Raw genomic sequence first — 20,935 nt, 5'->3', positions numbered from 1 at the left:
AATATTTTTCATAAAAAGATTGAAATGAATATTGAGAGAAAAAATCAATTTGTCAAGATTTGAAGTTAAATTGATAAAGTTTTGAAAATTGGACTGAATTCGGTATAATAGGCCCATTCTGTAAAACCCATTCCGTATTTTACCTTCGGTATCTATAAAAGGAGGGTCAAAGCCAAACTTACTCATTTACTGTTGTTAATTACCTACCGAGTCTGCTTGATTATACCGAATCTGCCTAATCTACCGAGTCTGTCTCTCTGAATCTTCAAATTCTTGGGAAATGTTCATTTTAATTAACATACTTATAGATCTGAGATAATTATGTGTCTATCAACCAGAAAAGATCAAAATAACTGGATTTTAACTCTCAATTTTGAAATTCTGTTGATTTTACCGAGTCTGAGTCATATTCTATTAATCCTTGATTAAACTCAATTGATTTGGTTAATTAACATGAATTCTTGTCTAATATGAGTTATATTGATTGATCTATCATTTGACCAAGCTTGATTACATGTTTAATTGATTGTTTGATGGATTCTGTATCTACCGAATATGTTCTATCTACTGTACCGAGTCTGTTCATACAATTAACATGTTGCTATGCTTTAATTGATTGGTTAATTGATTATGGTTGTGATTTTACATGATAGGATATGCATGTTTGAGTGTCTTTATGTTAATTTTGGAGATACCGAATCTGTTCTTCTCTTGATACCGAATCTGACTTTTGGTACCTTGAAAATTTCTGATTTTTATCTTCAAACACTTAACTTGCTTATTCTATATCTTTCTGATCTGAAAACTCAAGCTTATTTGGTTACAGAATCTCAAGTTTTCATGACTACCGAATCTGCTTGAAATGTGTTTAAATATTGACTAAGTGTTGTTCTGATTATTTGTGTAGTATAATTGACTTTGCATGATAAATTTGTATTGTGATGAATATCATATGAATGTCATGATTGTCAATTATTTGATCATATTTGAGAATAAAAGATTTTTATATTTTTGAAAAACCATAAAAATCTTAAAATAGAAAAGATAAAACATATACAAAGGATTTCAAAGACAAATAAGAATAGAGATATATGCTTTTTGAATATCTTGTGGTCTTCTATTTCTTATTTGTACAGCTAAATGGCGAACAATCACTTCATCAACTCTGAAACCAGTATTCCCTGCAACTACTGGACAGCAATTCTAGAGAGGCACACACTGTGGCCTGCTCTCAGTACTACTGCCAGTGTAGCTGTAACAGATCTGGAGTTACTTAACAGAACAATTAGGTGTGTGGAAGCTACACAACCTACTACTGAAAATCTAGAGGGAACACAAGCTCATTTTGAATTTCAACTGAGAGGAGTTCAAGGGAGGAGGAGTATCACTAAAGCTGATTTCAGGAGGATATTCAGACTTCCTGTTGTGCAGAATGCTCCTGCTTTTCCTGCTACTCTGCAAATGATGACTTCTGTCTTTGATCTTGGTTATGTTGGAGCTACCAATGTTCCACCAGCTAAGTTTCAGAAGAAATATCTGCACTCAAGGTGGTATGTGATCTTAATATCATCAACAGATGCTTGCTAATGACAAGGAGTGGATCCGATAGCTTGACTGTGCCAATGCTGAAAGTATTCTACTCTTTCATAAGAGTAGAGGCTCCTGACTATACTGAGCTTTTATGGGATCTGGTTCAAGCTCAAGTTGATAAGCCAAGGGGTTCATACATCCTTTGCGAAAGGTTTTTCTGTATCTTTATCCATGATGCTATAAATGCTTGCAGAAATGCAAATATATTTGTACCAGGTACACATGTAATACAGATGAAACGATTTGGGGAGCTGAAGATGAATACCCCAATGGTGCCTGATAATCAATTCACTGCGCCAATTCCAAATTGGCTAGTGAGGCTAGCTGAACCCCAAGACGCTCGTATGCGTTCTTATTTTGAGGCTGTAGGAATACCTCTTCCGAACCCGGTACAACAAGAACAAGTTGAACCCGCCGCGGTTCCAGCCCCAGAGGTTGTAGGAGAACCTGTAGTTCAACCACCCGGGCTAGCTAATCCTCCACTTAGGGTGAACCTTAAACGATCTAGGGCAGCACACCAAGCTCAACCCGTGAGGATCAGGGAACCTAGTCCAACTAGGATTGAACCAACCCTTTCCACAACACCCGAAGTGAGCAGTGACACCGGCACTTCAGCAACAGCATCTAAATCGTCTCTCGAACATTCTCCTAAGAGAACTCGATATATATACCTGATGAGATGATTCAGACTCCGCCAACCCAACGAGTAACTAGATCTAGGACTTCGACACCTATCGTCCGCCAAACAGTTACTACTACCGTTGGTGATACGGACCAAGACCTAGAACCAATTAGGTCACCCTCACCCATCTCCGTATCACATCCAATAATAACAGTAAGCCCTACGCTAAATGAAGTGCAAGTTTCGGTAGGCAAGAGATCTAAACGCACGGATGGTAAAAAGGCCACTAAGCCCATCCAATCTAAACAGGACTTAATAATAAATCCTACAAAGCAAGGTGCTTCGACATCTAAGGAAGTAAAGTCCTCCTCTGCAGTAAAGCCTGCGTTGACTCGATCGATTGAGGAAACTCAATCATTGAAGTCCAGAACGGCCGAAGGGGAGCCGAAAAGTCTTGAAAAGGCACCCTGCGTATCGGCTGGAAATCCTCCTGTGCCTCAACGTACAATAGGGTCTCGAGGTCTGGCTTATCTTGATGAGGAAGATCTGCCGCGTCCCATGGAAACGATTCAACATGACAATCCTTCGGGATATTTATCAGACTTCCAGCAGACTGATCCCTTGATTCATGAAAGTGATTCATTGGATCAAACCACTTCTCTTCCGGATTCTGAATCTCAGGGTCTGGAGGAAGAGTCTTTAACTGAAAGAGATTTACCACCTCATGGTATATCAATGATTTTAGGAGTCGGAGATAGCAATATATCTACGAGAGCTAAAATGATGGGTAGTTCAGTTACTTTGTCAGAGTCCCTTGAGACCAAAGTCATGGAGGAGGATGCTTCGAAAGAAACTTCGCCGGTGACAACTCCGGTTGTTACCCAACCTCCATCAGAAGGGGATATCACGAATCTGACTAGTAGTATGTACAGCCCTACATATAAGAATAATACCGCACAATCATCCTTACCTGCCCTCACGGTAACTCATACACTTCCATCGACATCGCCTTCAATAGGTACTGCTGCTGCTGCTGTTCCCATTGTTACTTTTCCATCATCACCCTCTCGTTTACCACATTTCTATGATGCTTTGGAGCAAGAATATTTCAGTCATATGTTTTCTAGAGTCAATCTTGATGTTCTTCGACGTACTTTGCTTCAAGCATTGTTTCGTGCTCGTGTTCGATATCCACTTACTTCCTGCTCTTCTCCTTTAAGTCCTCACCGTGATGATGAACATGACGATTCTGATCCTCAGAATAGCCATGAGGGGGAGATAGGAGTAGATGGAGAATATCTATCGGTGAACATTTCAACCAAGGGTGGTGATGTGAGATCTTCATCAGCTTCACAATCTCAACGAGTTCAGACAGAATTAGAAATGGTTTCTGTACATGATGAAATTAATGATAAGGAGCCTGAGCAAGTTATAATTCCAATTGTTCATAAAGAGGCTGATAGTGGACCAGTAGATGAGGATTTGAACTTAAGTGATTTTTATCTTGAAGAGACGGATGATGATGGGTTTTTCATCTTAAGCAAGTTATCTTCAGTATCTTCAATTTCGAAAGATGTAGAGATTGTAGATGAAGGGAATCCTGATCCAGTAATAGAAAGTGATGATGAAATGGATTCTTCTGATGACAAACAAGACAATCTTTATGTTGATCTAAATGAAGATGATATCTTTGATCATATTAAAGATGATGATGTTCCAAATGATGATGCAATAAATCCTACTGATCATTCATCGAATTCTACACCTTCATCGAGTTTACATCCAACAAATGCTAATGAAAGCTCAACTTCTGGTACATCTACATCAAGTGAAACAGTAAATTCTAGATTCAAATACAACCATGGAATATTCTTTAAGAATCAGGAACAAAGATTGTTATTGGGAGTTGAACATGATTTTATAATGGTACGAAACACATTCATCGAAGAAAATGCTTACAAGATCTTCCGCATCAATGATACACCAAGGAGTAAAAGGTTTACTTTTATAGGTTCAGGATTGCTTCCAGCAAGTGAAAGGAATTGGTATGAGTTTATGTGGAGGAAACATATCAACAAAGATGAAGATGATTTGTGGCTTCAAAGAAAATATCGTATTTCAGAAGTGTGGAATATTGCTCGAGTCGGAGTAGAGATAAGTGAAAAGAAAGATGTCATCTGTCAGTTCCATGTTATAAGAGAAGATGAGAAAGAGTACAAGTTCACAGAAGCAGATTTTCATAATCTTGATATGCTTGACATCATTCACATCTACAACTACCTCAGTATCATCACCATTCGACCTTTTGCTAAAGCTCAAGCTTTGGAAGCTGTGAAAAGATACATGATGGAGACAATTGAACTGATGAGACGTGAAGATTTTCAAATAGGTCTCGAAGCAAATAGGAAAAAGATTCGAATAACTTGTCCGAATCAATTTACGGAGGGACTGAAGGATATGAGGATGTTTCAAAAGCAATTCGAACTCGAAGGGTTTGTATTTGTAAATTCTCAAAAGGAAAAGGTGTTCATTCGTACTGAAGAGCTGAACAAATATTCAGATGGAACACTTAAGGCTGCACTGAAGTATCTTAAAATTCATCAAAGCAAGGTTGATGACTTTGATACAAAAATGGGTCTTGGAGAGTTTATAAAGCATATCAGAGATCGTTTAAAGCTCCGAATCCGTACAAGACAGTTTGAGATTCTTCGTGGCCAGAGAAAGAGAAGGTATTTCAAGGAAATGGATGAATATCCATTACATGAGGGAGATCCAAGAAAAATGTGGGGAGTCTGGAAAACTTCTAAGCAAATTTTAGAAAATCAAGTAGAAGTTTCAAAACCAGATGGCTCACGGTGGAAACTAACGTTTGGACCTCTCAATATTTCACAATAGGATTATATTGTAAAGTTCACATTTAACACTAAGGGAGATATTGTTAGGACCCCGAAGTTGTATAGTGTTAATGTGAATTAAGCTTAAATGAAGGTTCCTTAGAAGAGGGCTATATAAGGAACCTATGTAGTCCTAATTAGATAGCCATTGTATTGTAACCGAGTTCTAGAAGCTGTGGAATTTAATTTGTACTGATTCTCTCTAGTACCGAGTCTCCTTCTTACATACCGAATCTCATTCTATCTTATCATTTCTCTCAATCTCAACATGATCTGACCTATCACATACTCTCTAATTTCCAAACCCTAGAGAAAGGAAGAGTTTTAGAGAGGGAAAACTCCATTTGGAGAAGAAGGAGGTTGATTCGGGTTAAGATGCAAGAAGAAAGGTTGTTCATCTCGTCAACAGCAACATTTTAGTGGTATTAGTAAGTCTCAACTCCGAATTTCATTTTGTTGATTTGATATTCAAGTTTGGGTTTGAGCTAGTTTAGTTGTGAAACCATTTTAAATGACGAAGTGGGTTTATTGTGACTAGTTATTTTTGATACTTGGCGGGTTTTGGGTTGACAATTTGGCCATGATTAGGCTTTGATTTTTGGTTTAATCACTATGATTAGTGATTATGGAAGTGTTGGAACCCATTTGGGTGTGTTTGAATGACTAATTTTGAAATGGGTCAAAATTAGGGTTTATGAGTCAAATCAGGGAAGACAATTGTTAATGTTTGTGTTTTGGTTTAAATTGGTGTATTAGGATCATTCTTACTCGTGTTGGTGATTATTGGTTAGTTTGGGCACGGGTTGTGCTTGGAATTGCAGTTGGGTCAAAATGGCACTAAGTGTCAAATTGGGTTGGTTTGTAAATCCACCCTAATTATGTTGTTGTTATGTGATTAATGGAATACGTACTTTCCATTGACGAGTTGCGGTGAGTGGAATAATTATGCGTGTACGTATATAATATATTTATTTGTGTAGCGTGAGATGTGAAGTGTCGAGGTGCTAAGACACCACGTTTCACGTGACGAGTGAAGTGTCGATGTGCTAAGACACCACTCCGGGAATTATGAAGGCGTGAAGTATCGAGGTGTTAAGATGCCACTCTAAGAAATATGACGGGTGAAGTGTCGAGGTGTCAAGACACCACCTGGAGTGAAGTATCGAGGTGTTAAGATGCCACCCGGGGGTTAGTGATACGCGGTTTTAAGTACACTAATGGATGTTGTGAACTCTGATGTTCTTTCGTGAGCACCATTCCCTTGTACGATTGGTTAACCATGGTTGTGTGTTGTAGTTTTAGCAAATTAAATTGTGAACTATATGCTATTGGCGATGCTAGCTTATTGTGAATTGCGGGTATTTAGTTTTGCATTGTGATTGCATGTTTGTTGAATTGCTAGCTCGTATGCGATATTTGTGTAAGTGATTGCAAGTAAGTAGGTTATATATGTATGTGTATAATTATTGTATTCACTAAGCGTTTTGCTTACCCTCTCGTTGATATTATTTTTATACGTTCGCAAGGTGGTGGCAAGGGTAAGCGTGGGAATTAGTAGACTTTTGTAGATTTCCCTAGAAGGCGTGCTTTTGGTTTAGACTTAGGACTGGGTGGTGCAATCCTAATCACCATGCTCGGTCTTTTGTTGTGTTTAAACAAAATGGGTCAAAATTATCGCTTTCATGTATTTATGGGTCGTTGGAGTTCCAAAGATTGTAATGTACTTTTTTCGATTAAAAACCCGGTTGTTTAATGTTTGAATAGTATTGGATTTGGTTTGGGGGTTAACGAAACACGATTTGGGTGAAAATGGGTTGTAACGTGTTTAAATTGGCTGAACTGAGTTTGCAGCTATAGCGCGCTCCGCGCTTGGTCTTGCGCGCCGCACAAATGGCCTCTTTTTCGATTAAAAACCCGTTTGTTTAATGTTTGAATAGTATTGGATTTGGTTTGGGGGTTAACGAAACACGATTTTGGTGAAAATGGGTTGTAACTTGTTTAAATGGGCTGAACTGAGTTTGCAGTTGGCCTTGCGCGTCGCGCAAATGGCCTGATGCTGATGGTCCGCCCAGGTGCCAACTTCTGATCTTGTTTTACGCTTTAGAGCGCGCCGCGCGTTCCTATGCGCACCGCGCATATGGTCTGGGACAAGAAATTGTTGTTTTAAAAAAAAGAGTCGTATTTTCTGGTAAATGGTTTTGGGGTCGTTACATAATAAATACATACCGCATCCATGTATAACTAAGCAAGCTATACGCTACACACTACCATGCCAATCTGAAGGATTAGCTACAATATATATATATATATATATATATATATATATATATATATATATATATATATATATATATATATATATATATATACACGGATATACGCAAAAATCCCAATGTTAACCACTTAACCTCAAACCCATGAAGGTTGGCCGAAACGACACGCTCCCTAGTGAATCCGAAACCACACATGATTCACTAACTTCAGCTCAATGACAATAGGGTTGGCCGAAACCACACGCGTCCTAGTGAATCCGAAACCACACAAGATTCACTACCCCAAGTTATAACAACAATAATGGGAATGTCCAAAACCACACGCGACATTGCGAATCCAAAACCACACGAGATTTACTTCCCTAATCCATAACAACATTAATGGGAATGTTTGAAACCACACGCGACATTGTGAATCCGAAACCACACGAGATTCACTACCCAAATCACCTCACCAACATAGACGGGTTGACCTACTTGTCAATGTGATTTCGAAACTCACGAGATTCACTACCCCATGGGTGGTAACCCAAAACGCACAAACATGCCAAGTGGACCCGAACTCATAGGTCTATCATCCCCCCCATATGTAAAGTGAACCTCGACGCACAAGGATCATTCTACCCCTCCCGCACCCATCCTATGCACACATACACATATAATATAATTACACTCACCTTGTCGTCTTGGCGAATGCAAATGTCAAAACCGATACCGTCAATGGAATGTATCTATTCCATTTATCACAAAACAAACAACACATTTGGGTGGACTACAAACCAACCCAAATCGACACTTAGTGCATTTTTGACCCAATTGCGTTTCCAAGCACAACCAATGCCCAAACTAAATAATAATCACTTAACACTAGTGAAAAAGGTCCTATAGTGCCAATTAAACTAAAACAAAAGTGTTAAACACTTGTCTTCCCCAAATTAACTCACAAACCCTAATTTTGACCCATTACAAAATCAAGCTTCTAAACACACCCATTTGGGTTCCAACATCAACATAATCACTAACCATATTGATTATACGTAAATTACAAGTCCTAACATGGCCAAGTAGTCTTCCAACCCAAAACCCACTAACAATGAGTCTAAACCCAATTACTAGCTATAATAAACTCACTTCATGAGCATCAATGAGTTTCTCATCATTTTAAGCTCAAACCCTAACTTTGAACAAATCAACACATGAAATTTGGAGTTAGAACTTACCACCACTACCAAAATGTAGTCAAGAATGAGATGAACAACCTTAACACTTGCACTTTGAAGAGATTCCCACTTCTTCTTTCTCAAATCAAGCTCCCTCACTATAAAACTCTCTTTCCATCTCTAAGATAAGATGAGAGTGTTTTTATGGATAAAAAATGAGCTATGAATGAGCTCTAGATTAGCTCCCAAGCTTATAACCCGTTCATAAGTGAAAAGACACAAATACCCCTCATTTTAGCCTTAAAATGAGTTAAAGTTGACCTTGTCTGATGAACCTCGCGACCGCCAGATCCGGAGTCACAACTGCGAGCTTGCAACCCTAAATAGCTGAATTTCTAACTAAATCTCGCGAAACTTGTTTTGGTCGTAACATTCAGACCGTAACTCCTTTTTGATGAATCAAATATCATTGGAGATGTAACAAGGTCTACTTTCCAATGGTAAGGTTTTTAAACATTAAATCAGACTCTATTTCGGGTCAAAAGACACGATTACATACCTTGTAACTGAAATGACGTACAAAATAACATGTAACTGAGAAACGGGGTGTTGCAACTCTCCCCCACTTAAACTAGATCGCGTCCTCACAATCTAAGCCTCATAATAGTCAGGAAAATACACCTTCCTCAACTCTTCGATTTCTCATATAACTCCAGACTCTTCGATGCCGCCATTGCATCCTATTGGTCTCACTTCCTTGTTATGCACTGTTCCAACCACTCACCAAATTGTCACAACCCCCGTCTCGATTTCCTAAGACGTGGTGTGAACTTTAACATAGTGCCACAGGTTATAGTCAACATAGCAGCGGAAACATAAATATTATTACATCACGGTCTCTGTTTTTAGTTTTGGTACATCGTGGTTACAAAATACAAGTACAGACATAGCACAAATATAAATACATCATAATCTAGCCTATCAATACTAGATTTAACAAAAGACATTTTTAAACTTCCACGATACCCGACCTGAAAATGCTCCAAAAGCTAAGTACCTGAGATAAATACTTAAAAATATCAATATAAATATTGGTGAGTTCATAGGTTTAGTTACAATGCATAAGTTAATGGACATAAAGATTTCATGTATAAAACAGTTAAAAGGATATTCTAGTTCATGAGCTTTCGATATCGAACGTTAACGTAAAAGTACCCGAAAACAAGCGTCACTTAAGGTCTAAGTGCATATGGTCGAAGGTTATGCATCCGATATCCTAGAAGTCCTATCCTGATGTTAGGAGTCATCCTCAAATAGATCTATTCATAATATTCGCGTTTACCAAACCGGTAATTAACGATATCAAAATCGGACTTTCTAAAATGACCTTTGTTACTCAACATAGAATATAGTTGTAAGTACTTGATTCCAATATGTAAAAATAGTAAACAAGTATTATTTCATCCTAAAAATATAAAAGATTGATAAAAATGGGACTACGAACTCACAAGTGATGCGGTGCAAAGCGTTCACGATAATCGGTCAGATTGTGTTCGGTGTTCCGGGCTTGAGACCTAATGAAATGTTAATAGGTAAGAGGTCATACTATCTAATATAGTACTTAGATTAGGTTTAAGATCAATCCCTTAAGTAATCTTACATGTCCAATTTGGTTCTCGGTTTCAAAAGTTACTAGTTTATAGTTTTAAGAGTAGACTGTTTTTGACTAGTTTTACTATAACATTAGTGTAGCTGTTTCTATTAATCTAGACATCCATTTTAAGTGAGATTACTATCTATGGAAATATCTTTGAGTCTATTTTCTAACCATGTAAGGTTAGCCTCTAAACTCAGAACATAAGTTGGTCAAAAGTTTATTTCTTTACAACTGTGAAAAACAGTTCAGTTTTACACTATAAGATCTTATGCAAGTTTAGAAATAGCAACACTTATTTATTTGACTCAAGAATTTTGTAGAAGTCTTAGCACATATAAAAGATATTATTCTAAAAATTTATAGTCTCCAGGTCTTCATTAACCTTGTCTTTAGAGATAAGGTTTTAGACCTATTTCTGACTTTAACAAAATCTTGTGTCAAATAGATGGGACTATATCTCAATGATTGCTTAATGGATTTTGGTGATTTTTCTATCCATGGTTTCCTTATTAAGTATAATTGTTATATCAGAAGACTTTGGTTCAATATCTATCTTATATTTTGATTTATACATGAATCTTTAACACTTGGTCAGATTGTTGTGAATCTGAACCTGTCTCACCAAATAAAATTTAAAAATGATTTTTCTTTGAGATAAATCATGAAATATTTACTAGAAGTCTCAAACACATATATGAACATCATATAAATTCATGAGTTCCAGAAAGCAATCATAGGTTGGTGTTTAAGTCATAGACTTCAAGTAGAAATTTGGACAGCTCAAAGACAAAATAGTTTTACATAGTTTAGCCTCTTTGGTTCTTATTTTAAATTCATTTTAAGACATAGGACATGTAGAGATATTAATTTTAATGATCTAGCATCAAGATAATGGTTAGCTATATAGTCATCATTGAGTGATTTAACACTCTAGATCAAGCTTTTACACCATGAAAGCTCTTGATTATGACTAGAAATGATGAATAGAAATAGTTTAGCTAGTTATACTTTGATGATATGTAATCCTAATGCTTAAAGAAGATGAATATTAGATGGTTTATGATCTGTATTTTGATAGTAGAGAATTGTGAGAGAGAAGGGAGAATGAACAAATGAAAGAATGAGAGGTAGAAGTAGGTTTATATAGAGATGGTGGTGGTGTTGTTGTTAGGACATGGAAAAGGGAGGAAGAGGGGAGGGGATGACTCGTGCATGGTATTTAGCTTAGGGAGGAAGTATTAGGGGAGGTGGTTTGATGATGTAGATGATGAAAAACGATGATGATGATGATGGTGTAGATGTTCTAGTCAATTTTTGGTTTTGCAAGTGTACATGTACTTGTGTAGGCTTTGTAATATATAACTCTAAGATGTTTACTTGTATGCTTAGGGTTTAAGAAGTAAGCTAAGGTTTGGTTCTAATCAAGATAGATCAATGTTGATTAAGTGAAAGAAATGGCTAAGTACAAAGTAATCAAAACTAGTTGTGAAAATGATGAAGTGTAGAAATGTTTTTATCTTATGATCAAATGTTCAAATGAACTTGTTTCAAGTCTTTAATCTAAATACTTGGTTAATAAGTTTATTTATTAAGTTACTATAAATATAATGTACAAGTCTAAGGTTTATGAAAATGAGCCAGGGTTTAAAGTAGTAAGCTAGAGTTTTAGGACTTTATGCAAAATGTGTGGAGTAATACTTAGTCAGGTAAAACCTAAATGCAACCTTAGAGTTATACAAACTATAAAATAAACCAAGACATAGATTAATAAATTTACTCTTCATGTAGGAAAAGGTAACTTAAAGAAGTCAAACTAGACAACTTAAGTCGAAAAGCTAGAGTTGTGACATTACCTACCCGTTAAGAAAATTTTCGTCCTCGAAATTTAGGAGGTACTTCGATTATCGAATAAATGAGGATATTTATGCCTTATATGGTCCTCACGTTCCCATGTGAACTATGGACCTCTCCGGGCATTCCAACGAACTTTAACAATTGGGATTCTACTATGTTTCAGCTTCTTCACGTTCTCTTCCTTCATAGCTTCCAATTATGCATTTTGAATATGAGACACAAGGTTTGTCTGAATAGTCATATTCAATGACCCAACTCTCAGAGGTTTTACCCTTTCTTTGTGACTCAATGCATCAGCTACAATGTTCGCTTTCCCTGGATGATATCGAATATCACTACCGTAATAATTTATAAGCTCCACCCAACGTCTTTGTCGCATGTTTAACTGTTTCTTATTGAAAATATGCTGAAGACTCTTGTGATCTGTATATATGGTACACTTGGTTCCATATAAATAATGTCTCCATATTTTCAACGCAAACACAACTGCTCCTAACTCCAAATCATGAGTTGTATAATTCTGCTCATGGTTCTTCAGTTGACGAGATGCATAAGCAATGACCTTCTATCGTTGCATTAAAACACATCCTAACCCTTGTCAAGACGCATCACAATAAACCAGAAAATCTTCATTTCCATCCGATAGTGATAGTATTGGTGCAGTTGTCAACTTCTGTTACAACATTTGAAAAGCAGATTCCTGTGCTGAGGACCATTCAAATTTCTTATCCTTGTGCGTTAACACAGTTAACGGTCTTGCTATCTTAGAGAAATTCTGATTAAATCCTCTATAATATCCAGCAAATCCTAGAAATTGACAAATTTGATATGGGTTCTTAGGCACTTCCCATTTCTTAATAGCCTCAATCTTGGTAGGATCAACATAGATACCTTCTCTATTAACCACATGACCCAGAAATTGGACTGAATCGAGCCAAAAACCACACTTTGAAAATTTTGCATATAACTGCTCTTTTTCTAAAAGTTGCAAAACTAATCTCAAATGTTGCTCGTGCTCTTCCTTATTCTTGGAGTAGATAAAAATATCATTGATAAACACTATGATGAATTTATCTAGATACGGTTTGCAGACTCTGTTCATCATATCCATAAATATTGCAGGGGCGTTGGTTAAACCAAACGGCATTACCAAAAATTCATAATGGCCATAGCGTGTTCTGAACACTGTCTTAGGCACATCGTCCTCTTTGACTCTCAATTGATGGTACCCTGATCTGAGATCGATCTTTGAATAAACACTTGATCCTTGCAATTGGTCAAATAGATCATCTATCCTTGGTAACGGGTAATGATTCTTGACTGTAAGCTTATTCAGCTCTCGATAGTCAACGCACATTCTGAAAGATCCATCCTTCTTCTTGACAAACAAGATTGGAGCACCCTACGGAGAAACACTAGGTTGAATAAATCCCTTATCTAATAATTCTTGAAATTGATTTGACAGTTCTTGCAGTTCTAAAGGAGCTAATCGATAAGGCAATTTGGCAACCGGTGCGGCTCCTGGAATTAAATCAATCTGAAATTCAACTTATCTATGCGGAGGTAGTCCCAGAAAATCTTCTGGAAATACTTGAGGAAACTCACGAACAACTGGAATATCCTCTAATCCAATTTCTTTGGTTTTGAGTTATTTCACATGTGTGAGAATGGAAGGATATCCCTTCTTTAGATACCTTCGAGCTCTCATACAGGAAATAATATTAAGGTTTACCTTGCTATTATCTCCTTGGATGACTAAGTTCTCACCATTCTCAAGAGGTATACGAATAGACTTTTCCGCACAATTAATGTCCGCACGATTTTTAGATAACCAGTCCATACCAATAACAACATCGAAACTTCCTAACTCAACGGGCATTAAATCAACCTCGAACAGATTGTTTGACAAATTTAAGGCACAACCTCGCATAATCTCATCTACTTTTATCAACTTACCGTTTGCCAATTGTACAGCATATCTAGTGTCTAAGGCAGTTAAAGGCCTATTTATCGCAACACTAAATCCTTAGCTATAAAACTTTTATCAGCGCTGGTATTGAATAAAATAGATGCTAAATGATTATCAAGGAGGAACGTACCTGTGACTAACTCTGGGTCTTCACGAGCTTCCTTCGTTGTGATCTGAAAATCTCGGCCGTTAGCCGTTTCACCCTTCTTAGCCTTAGGACATTCTTTCTTGAAATGCCCTGCTTGACCACATCCAAAACAAACATTCTGATTGTTCTTATCATTCTTATCATTTCCTAATAAACGAACTCTACAATCCTTTGAAAGATGTCCTTGCTTCTTGCATCGCTCACAAACTACAGTACAAACACCGAAATGATGTTTCGTGCACCTGCTGCAGTAGGGTTTCTTTCCTGCATACTTGCTATTCAAACTATCAAACTTGGCAGTGAAAGGACCGGTTCATATACATTATAAATGATTCTCAATAGTTGATTACATCGCGAGGTATTTAACCTCTATATGATACATTTTTCAGACATTGCATTCGTTTTTAAAAGATAAACTCTCTTTACATCGAAAATTGACAGGCATGCATATCATTTCATAATATCCAACTATAAATGACCTAATTTGTCATTTACTTAATAATAATCTCTATTGAACTCAACGACTTGAATGCAACAACTTTTGAAATATGCCATGAATGACTCCAAGTAATATCTTCAAAATGAGCAAATGCACAGCGGATGATTTCTTTAATACCTGAGAATAAACATGCTTTAAAGTGTCAACCAAAAGGTTGGTGAGTTCATTAGTTTATCATAATCATTCATTTCCATCATTTTAATAGACCACAAGAATTTCATTTCCAGTTCTCATAAATATACGTCCCATGCATAGAGACAAAAATCATTCATATGAATTGAACACCTGGTAACCGACATTAACAAGATGCATATAAGAATATCCCCTATCATTGCGGGAAATCCTTCGGACATGATTAAAACAAATTCGAAGTACTAAAGCATCCGGTACTTTGGATGTGGTTCGTTAGGCCCAATAGATCTATCTTTAGGATTCGCGCCAATTAGTAGATCTGTTAACTAATTCTTAGGTTACCAAGCAAAAGGGGCATATTTGGCTTCGATCATTCAACCATATAATGTAGTTTCGATTACTTGTGTCTATTTCGTAAAACATTTATAAAAAATTCGCATGTATTCTCAGCCCAAAAATATAAAGGGGAAAAAAGGCAAATGAAACTCACCATACTGTATTTCGTAGTAAAATACATTTAACGTCATTGAATAAGTGCAAGGTTGGCCTCGGATTCACGAACCTAAATTATATATATATATATATATATATATATATATATATATATATATATATATATATATATATATATATATATATATATGTGTGTGTGTGTGTGTGTGTGTGTGTGTGTGTGTGTGTGTGTGTGTTGGTTAATATTTGTCTAACAAATTAGGTCAAGTCATAGTGTACCACAATCCTAATGCTCGAGACTAATATACAAAAGTCAACAAAAGTCGATTTGACTCAAAATGATTTCCAAAATCTATACATGATTATTATATACTTTAAATATCGTCGTTTTATATTTTTAAAAGATTTAATTAGAGTAAATAATATAATTCATTTATTGATAAATAAAACTTTACATAAAAATATACTTTTATATATCTTAAGTAATAAAATTTATAAAGTTCATTTAATATCATAAGAAAATTATGATAGGTTTTATTAAGGTAATTATACTATTTGTATTACATATTTATTTGATAAAATAGCATTGATAATAATAAGAAGTAAAAGTTATATTATTTTATAATAATAATTATTATTATTCTATTAATAAAAATTTCAATATTTATATTTACTAAAAATGATATTATGATAAAATGATAATTCTAATTATGATAACTTTAATATTTACGATACTTTTTTAATATTAACTTTAAAATAATAATTTTACTTAAAATGATAATAATAATGACATTTCATAATAAAAATGAAATTTCTATTAAAATGATAATTTTTGTTAAAATGATAGTTTTAATACTAACGATACTTTTAATAATAATAGTAATGATAAAAATAATGATAAACGATAATTTTATTTAATTCAACATCTTACGATATTTTAAATTTCATCATGACACTCATACTCATTATTTCCTAATCGATTCGTTTAATAGCTTTTAATTATCTTTTATATCGCGTTCATGTTAATGATAATAATAATAATCATAATAATTAGGTGTTACTAATATTAGTTTTTAATTATAATAATACTAATGATAATAAATATAATGATAATATTAATGATAATACTTAATGATAATAACGATAGTAATAATAATAAAAATAATAATTTTTAATGATAATACCTTTTATTGATAATAATAATAATAATAATAATAATAATAATAATAATAATAATAATAATAATAATAATAATAATAATAATAATAATAATAATAATAATAATAATAATAATAATAATAATTAGATAAAAATTATAAGGATGATAATAACGACGATAATAATAATAATTTTTAATAATAATACAAAAATTCAATTGGCTATAACTTCTAATCCGTTCATCGAATTCATTCGATATCTAAATGAAAAGTTCTTAATTTTTCGCTAGCTTTCCAACGACATGCATATCATATACCTTATCCTAGTAGCATATGTATTAAATTCATGATTCATCATAAACTATCTAACGACAATATTAAACATACAAGCATTCATGATCATATATACTCGAGCACTAGTCAGGGATACACTATTAATAAATAAAAGATAAGATATGAATGCTCACGTATCAATATTGTGATTCAATGTTGCAGGAAAGTACGTAGACGCAACGAAAATGATAAATATTAGGTTGACCTCACGAACAATACCCTCGAACAATACCCATAATCTCCATAGCTATAACCCATAATTTCCTTAGCTCTATCCCGTTTGAAAACTTATTTTGAAATCGCCTGAACATAACTCCGTCGTAGTATTTTATGTATACTAATAATATCTTGAAATAATACTGAGTAAATATATATATGTAAATCGATTGAGAGAGTTTAGAGAAATATATTTTCAAGTTTTTATGAAATAATGAAACCTATTAAATTCTATTTATAATAGATTTTTGAATTATTAAAGTGAATTATTAAAGTATGAATTATTAAAGTGAATTATTAAAGTATGAATTATTAAAGTGAATTATTAAAGTATGAATTATTAAAGTATGAATTATTAAAGTGAATTATTAAATTTAAAGTAAAGTAAAAGTAAAGTAAAAGTAAAGTAAAGGTAAAGTTAAAGTATAGTAAAAGTATAAAACTATGTACGTATAATACGCGTATAAATATATATAATATTAATTTAAATCGTTATATATATTTAATAAAATAAAATATAAATATCGTTATCTTTATCATACTGGTTAAGAAATAAGTTGTCAAAAGTGGTTCTAGATATTTATAAAAGTTATATACGTTTTAATAATAAAGTTCTTTTTAAACTAAAAACGTTTTTATACATTTGAAACTAAATCAAATAAATATGATAATTTTGTTTTCCAAAACTAAATATATTTAAGAATCATTTTGTTAAAAGGTTAAAATAATGGAAATCGTTATATCATAAAAAGTTTTAGAAAAGTAGAATTATATATATTCATAATGGGTTTCAAGTTTTTAAATTACAGTCTGTTGGTGAAGTATGTGATAAAGTCCAAAGGTTAAATAAATGTATGAAATCATCATAATGAAAAATGTCGAGTTACTTAACTTGTTGATATCCAACATATAAATTATTTACACTCCACGTTTTTACTTTCACATTAAATAAAATGAAAGTTAACATAGTTATCTTATCAAAGTCATGAGGAAAATATTATAAAACATGAACTGGAAATTAAACAGGAATTTCCACTAACCCTTGTCTAGTTCCCGTTAATTGACACATTTGTTCTTACTTATAAATCACTTTACCATTTCCCGAATGTTGTCAAAAAGAATATATTTTTTAAATCACAGTGGACCTCATAACATAGATCCGTAATCATATCACAATGTATCTGATAATTTAATCATTTAATATTATCTTTTAATTCCGTCGATAAATATATTAAACATATTTTGAAACAAATACATTTATGTAAAGTATTATACATCTAATACTTTGTTAACGTTTTCAATTAATATAACTATATTATATATACATATCTATATACACATAAATGTTCGTGAATCGTCAAGCACAGTCAAAGGGTAATTGATTACATGAACACAGTTCAAAGTTTTTGAGATTTCAATATTACAGACTTTGCTTATAGTGTCGGAAACATATAAAGATCAAGTTTAAATTTATTCGGAAATTTTCGGGTTGTCATAGGCTGTTCCTTGCTTCTTGGAATTACCTTCTTGGTTTCCATCCCATTTAAGCTTCTTAGTCGTAACCTTCACATCCGTCCTAGCATTGATTGGTTGACGTCGCACTACTTGCATCGTCAAATCATGCGCCATTCGAATAGCACTCTGGATCATTTTAGGTTTAGATGACATAACATTTCCTTGAATGTCTTCTGACAGACCCCAAATATATCTCTCAACTCTCTTATATTCGGGAGTGACCATGATTGGGCACATTAAAGCTAACTCAAGAAATCGATTAGTATATCCTGAGATATCCGTTCCTTGTAACTTTAAGTTCCACAATTCAGCTTCTAGCCTTTGAATCTCATTCCTTGGGCAGTACACATCGATCATCTGCTTCTTGAATTCTTCCCATGGCATATTATATGCAACATCAATACCCACAGACTTGGCAAAAGAATTCTACCAGGTTAAGGCTCCATCTAAAAGAGTACATGATATGAACTTCACTCGATCATTGTCTCCGCACTCACTGATTTTGAATACTGATTCTACTTTTTCAAGCCATCTCATTAACCCTACGGGTCCTTTCTGTGACCACCGGAAATTTCCAACCAAATTTAAACTTGATCTTATTATGATTTCGACACGATAAGCAAAGTTTATAATGTTGAGTCTCAAAAATGTTGGAACTATATTCATGTAATCAATTACCTTGTTACTATCTCCGACGATTCACGAACAATTAATTGTAAATAAATATGTATATATATATATATATATATATATATATATATATATATATATATATATATATATATATAATTCTATACATAAATAAGGTTATATTGTAGGTAATAGATATTAAAGATTCAATGTATTATAATTAGTAAATATGATAAAATTTAAAATTTATATTATATTAAATAAATTACAAGTTTAAATATAATTAACATTTTCTTCATTATAAATGTATATATCAATATTTGTATCATTAAAATTATTATTTTTAAAAATAAAATATACATATAAATTGAAACATTAATATATTAGAAGTAATTACAAGTAAAGATATAGTTATTAATAGTATTATTATTAATTTCATTATGATTAAAAATAAATATTAATGTTTATTATTATGTTTCTCAATATACAGATATATATACACATGTTCAATATATAGTTATACAAATACGGGTATATATAAATACAGATAAAAATATAAAATTCAGATTATATATATATATAAGTAAATACATATACTCAGTTAAGTAAATATATAAATACTTATACCGGTTTATACAAAATACGTATTTTTTTTACAGAATCCAAATCAGGTTTAAATCACTGTCATCTCTGTTCAATTTATATGCATAATTGGTAGCTAAGTTCACTAAATTATAAGTTTTGTTAAACATCAGAATCAAGTTTTTGTATCTTTCTCTTGTATTTGTCCTTCCTTTTCTTACTCGTGATTGCTTTGTCGACCACTATCAAATATTACAAACGAGATCAAATCAAATCTCTTTCTGTTTCAATTATCTAACTTCAGATATTATTATCACATACATATATGACCATTCATATCTGCAAGTATCCATTCCTATCAATTATATTATTATTTTTTATTTTTTTCTTTCTCTTTTCTGTTTACTCGTGCACATTCTAGCTCGAGATTACTACTACCACAACTTACTAAAAGAAAACCACCACTTTGTTTTCTCTTTCTCTTCTTGATCGAATTATCATCACAACTGAATCCATCAACCATCGAAACCACCATCATCTTAATCATAGAACCTCTACTCGAATGTTTCTGTTTATGTTCGTTATTAACCCGAAAAGCAAGGATTGTGACCATCACTTTTCACCAACACCACAACCGACACTTTTAATCAAACCACCATCAAAACCATTCCTTTCTTCGATGTTGTTTCTGCTTGATCAAACACCCACTGTAACCGTCTCCATCGACCATCAAAGATTACGTTTGATCAATCCATCACCCTTACACCACTACCCTACACCATAAACCTCCACCATCTCCAAAACTCATCATCATTTATCATCATCAAAAACTACAACGGGTACTTGTTTCACTCGTGAATTACACAAACACCCTACCACTCGAACCTGACACCACTTATGACCATCATCACTGTAGTTACTACAGTTGTATTTTTCCTTGTAACCTTGAGAACACACAACCACGAACATCATTAAAAGAGGCTGTTAATTGCTTCTGTCTTCAACTCGTTGCTACAACAGCTATTTCTAATTCCTCTCGAACCAAAACCACCGGCAGTCGCCATTCATTTTCTGTTTCCATGTTGCTGCTCGTGAACACTGTTTTCTACTGATTTCTATTTTGAAAGAAGATGATAATGGACATAAAGAATGAAAGGAAGCTGATGATGCAAGTTGGATATATTCTAGTTTAAAGCTTGGTCAAGTTGATGTATGGAATATTGCAATAACACACCTACCAAGTTCTAAACA

The 20,935-nt window shown here is 33.8% G+C and overlaps 1 protein-coding gene across 1 annotated transcript; it reads right to left on the bottom strand.

Moving 5' to 3' along the window:
* Nucleotides 1-12,726: 12,726 nt before the first annotated feature.
* Nucleotides 12,727-18,856, bottom strand: LOC139901095 (uncharacterized). The gene is made up of 4 exons (XM_071883833.1): nucleotides 18,481-18,856; nucleotides 14,150-14,374; nucleotides 13,783-14,036; nucleotides 12,727-13,296 (listed from the first exon to the last, which is right to left on the bottom strand). Exons 1-4 carry the CDS (start codon nucleotides 18,854-18,856, stop codon nucleotides 12,727-12,729), a joined length of 1,425 nt encoding a protein of 474 aa, XP_071739934.1.
* Nucleotides 18,857-20,935: the final 2,079 nt, after the last annotated feature.

This window comes from Rutidosis leptorrhynchoides, chromosome 3, assembly GCF_046630445.1.
Source record: "Rutidosis leptorrhynchoides isolate AG116_Rl617_1_P2 chromosome 3, CSIRO_AGI_Rlap_v1, whole genome shotgun sequence".
NCBI classification, from domain to species: domain Eukaryota; kingdom Viridiplantae; phylum Streptophyta; class Magnoliopsida; order Asterales; family Asteraceae; genus Rutidosis; species Rutidosis leptorrhynchoides.
This window is presented reverse-complemented; position numbering and strand designations above follow the sequence as displayed.

What these genes read in the sequence shown, in the direction of transcription:
- LOC139901095 (XM_071883833.1), bottom strand. Translation starts at nt 18,856, where the DNA reads ATGCCATGGGAAGAATTCAAGAAGCAGATGATCGATGTGTACTGCCCA. An exon ending in ATGGGATGGAAACCAAGAAG is followed by an intron (nt 14,375 to 18,480) that starts GTAATTCCAAGA and finishes TTTGTACTGTAG; the next exon opens with TTTGTGAGCGATGCAAGAAG. An exon ending in TCCAAGGAGATAATAGCAAG is followed by an intron (nt 13,297 to 13,782) that starts GTAAACCTTAAT and finishes GTTTATTCAAAG; the next exon opens with ATCGATCTCAGATCAGGGTA.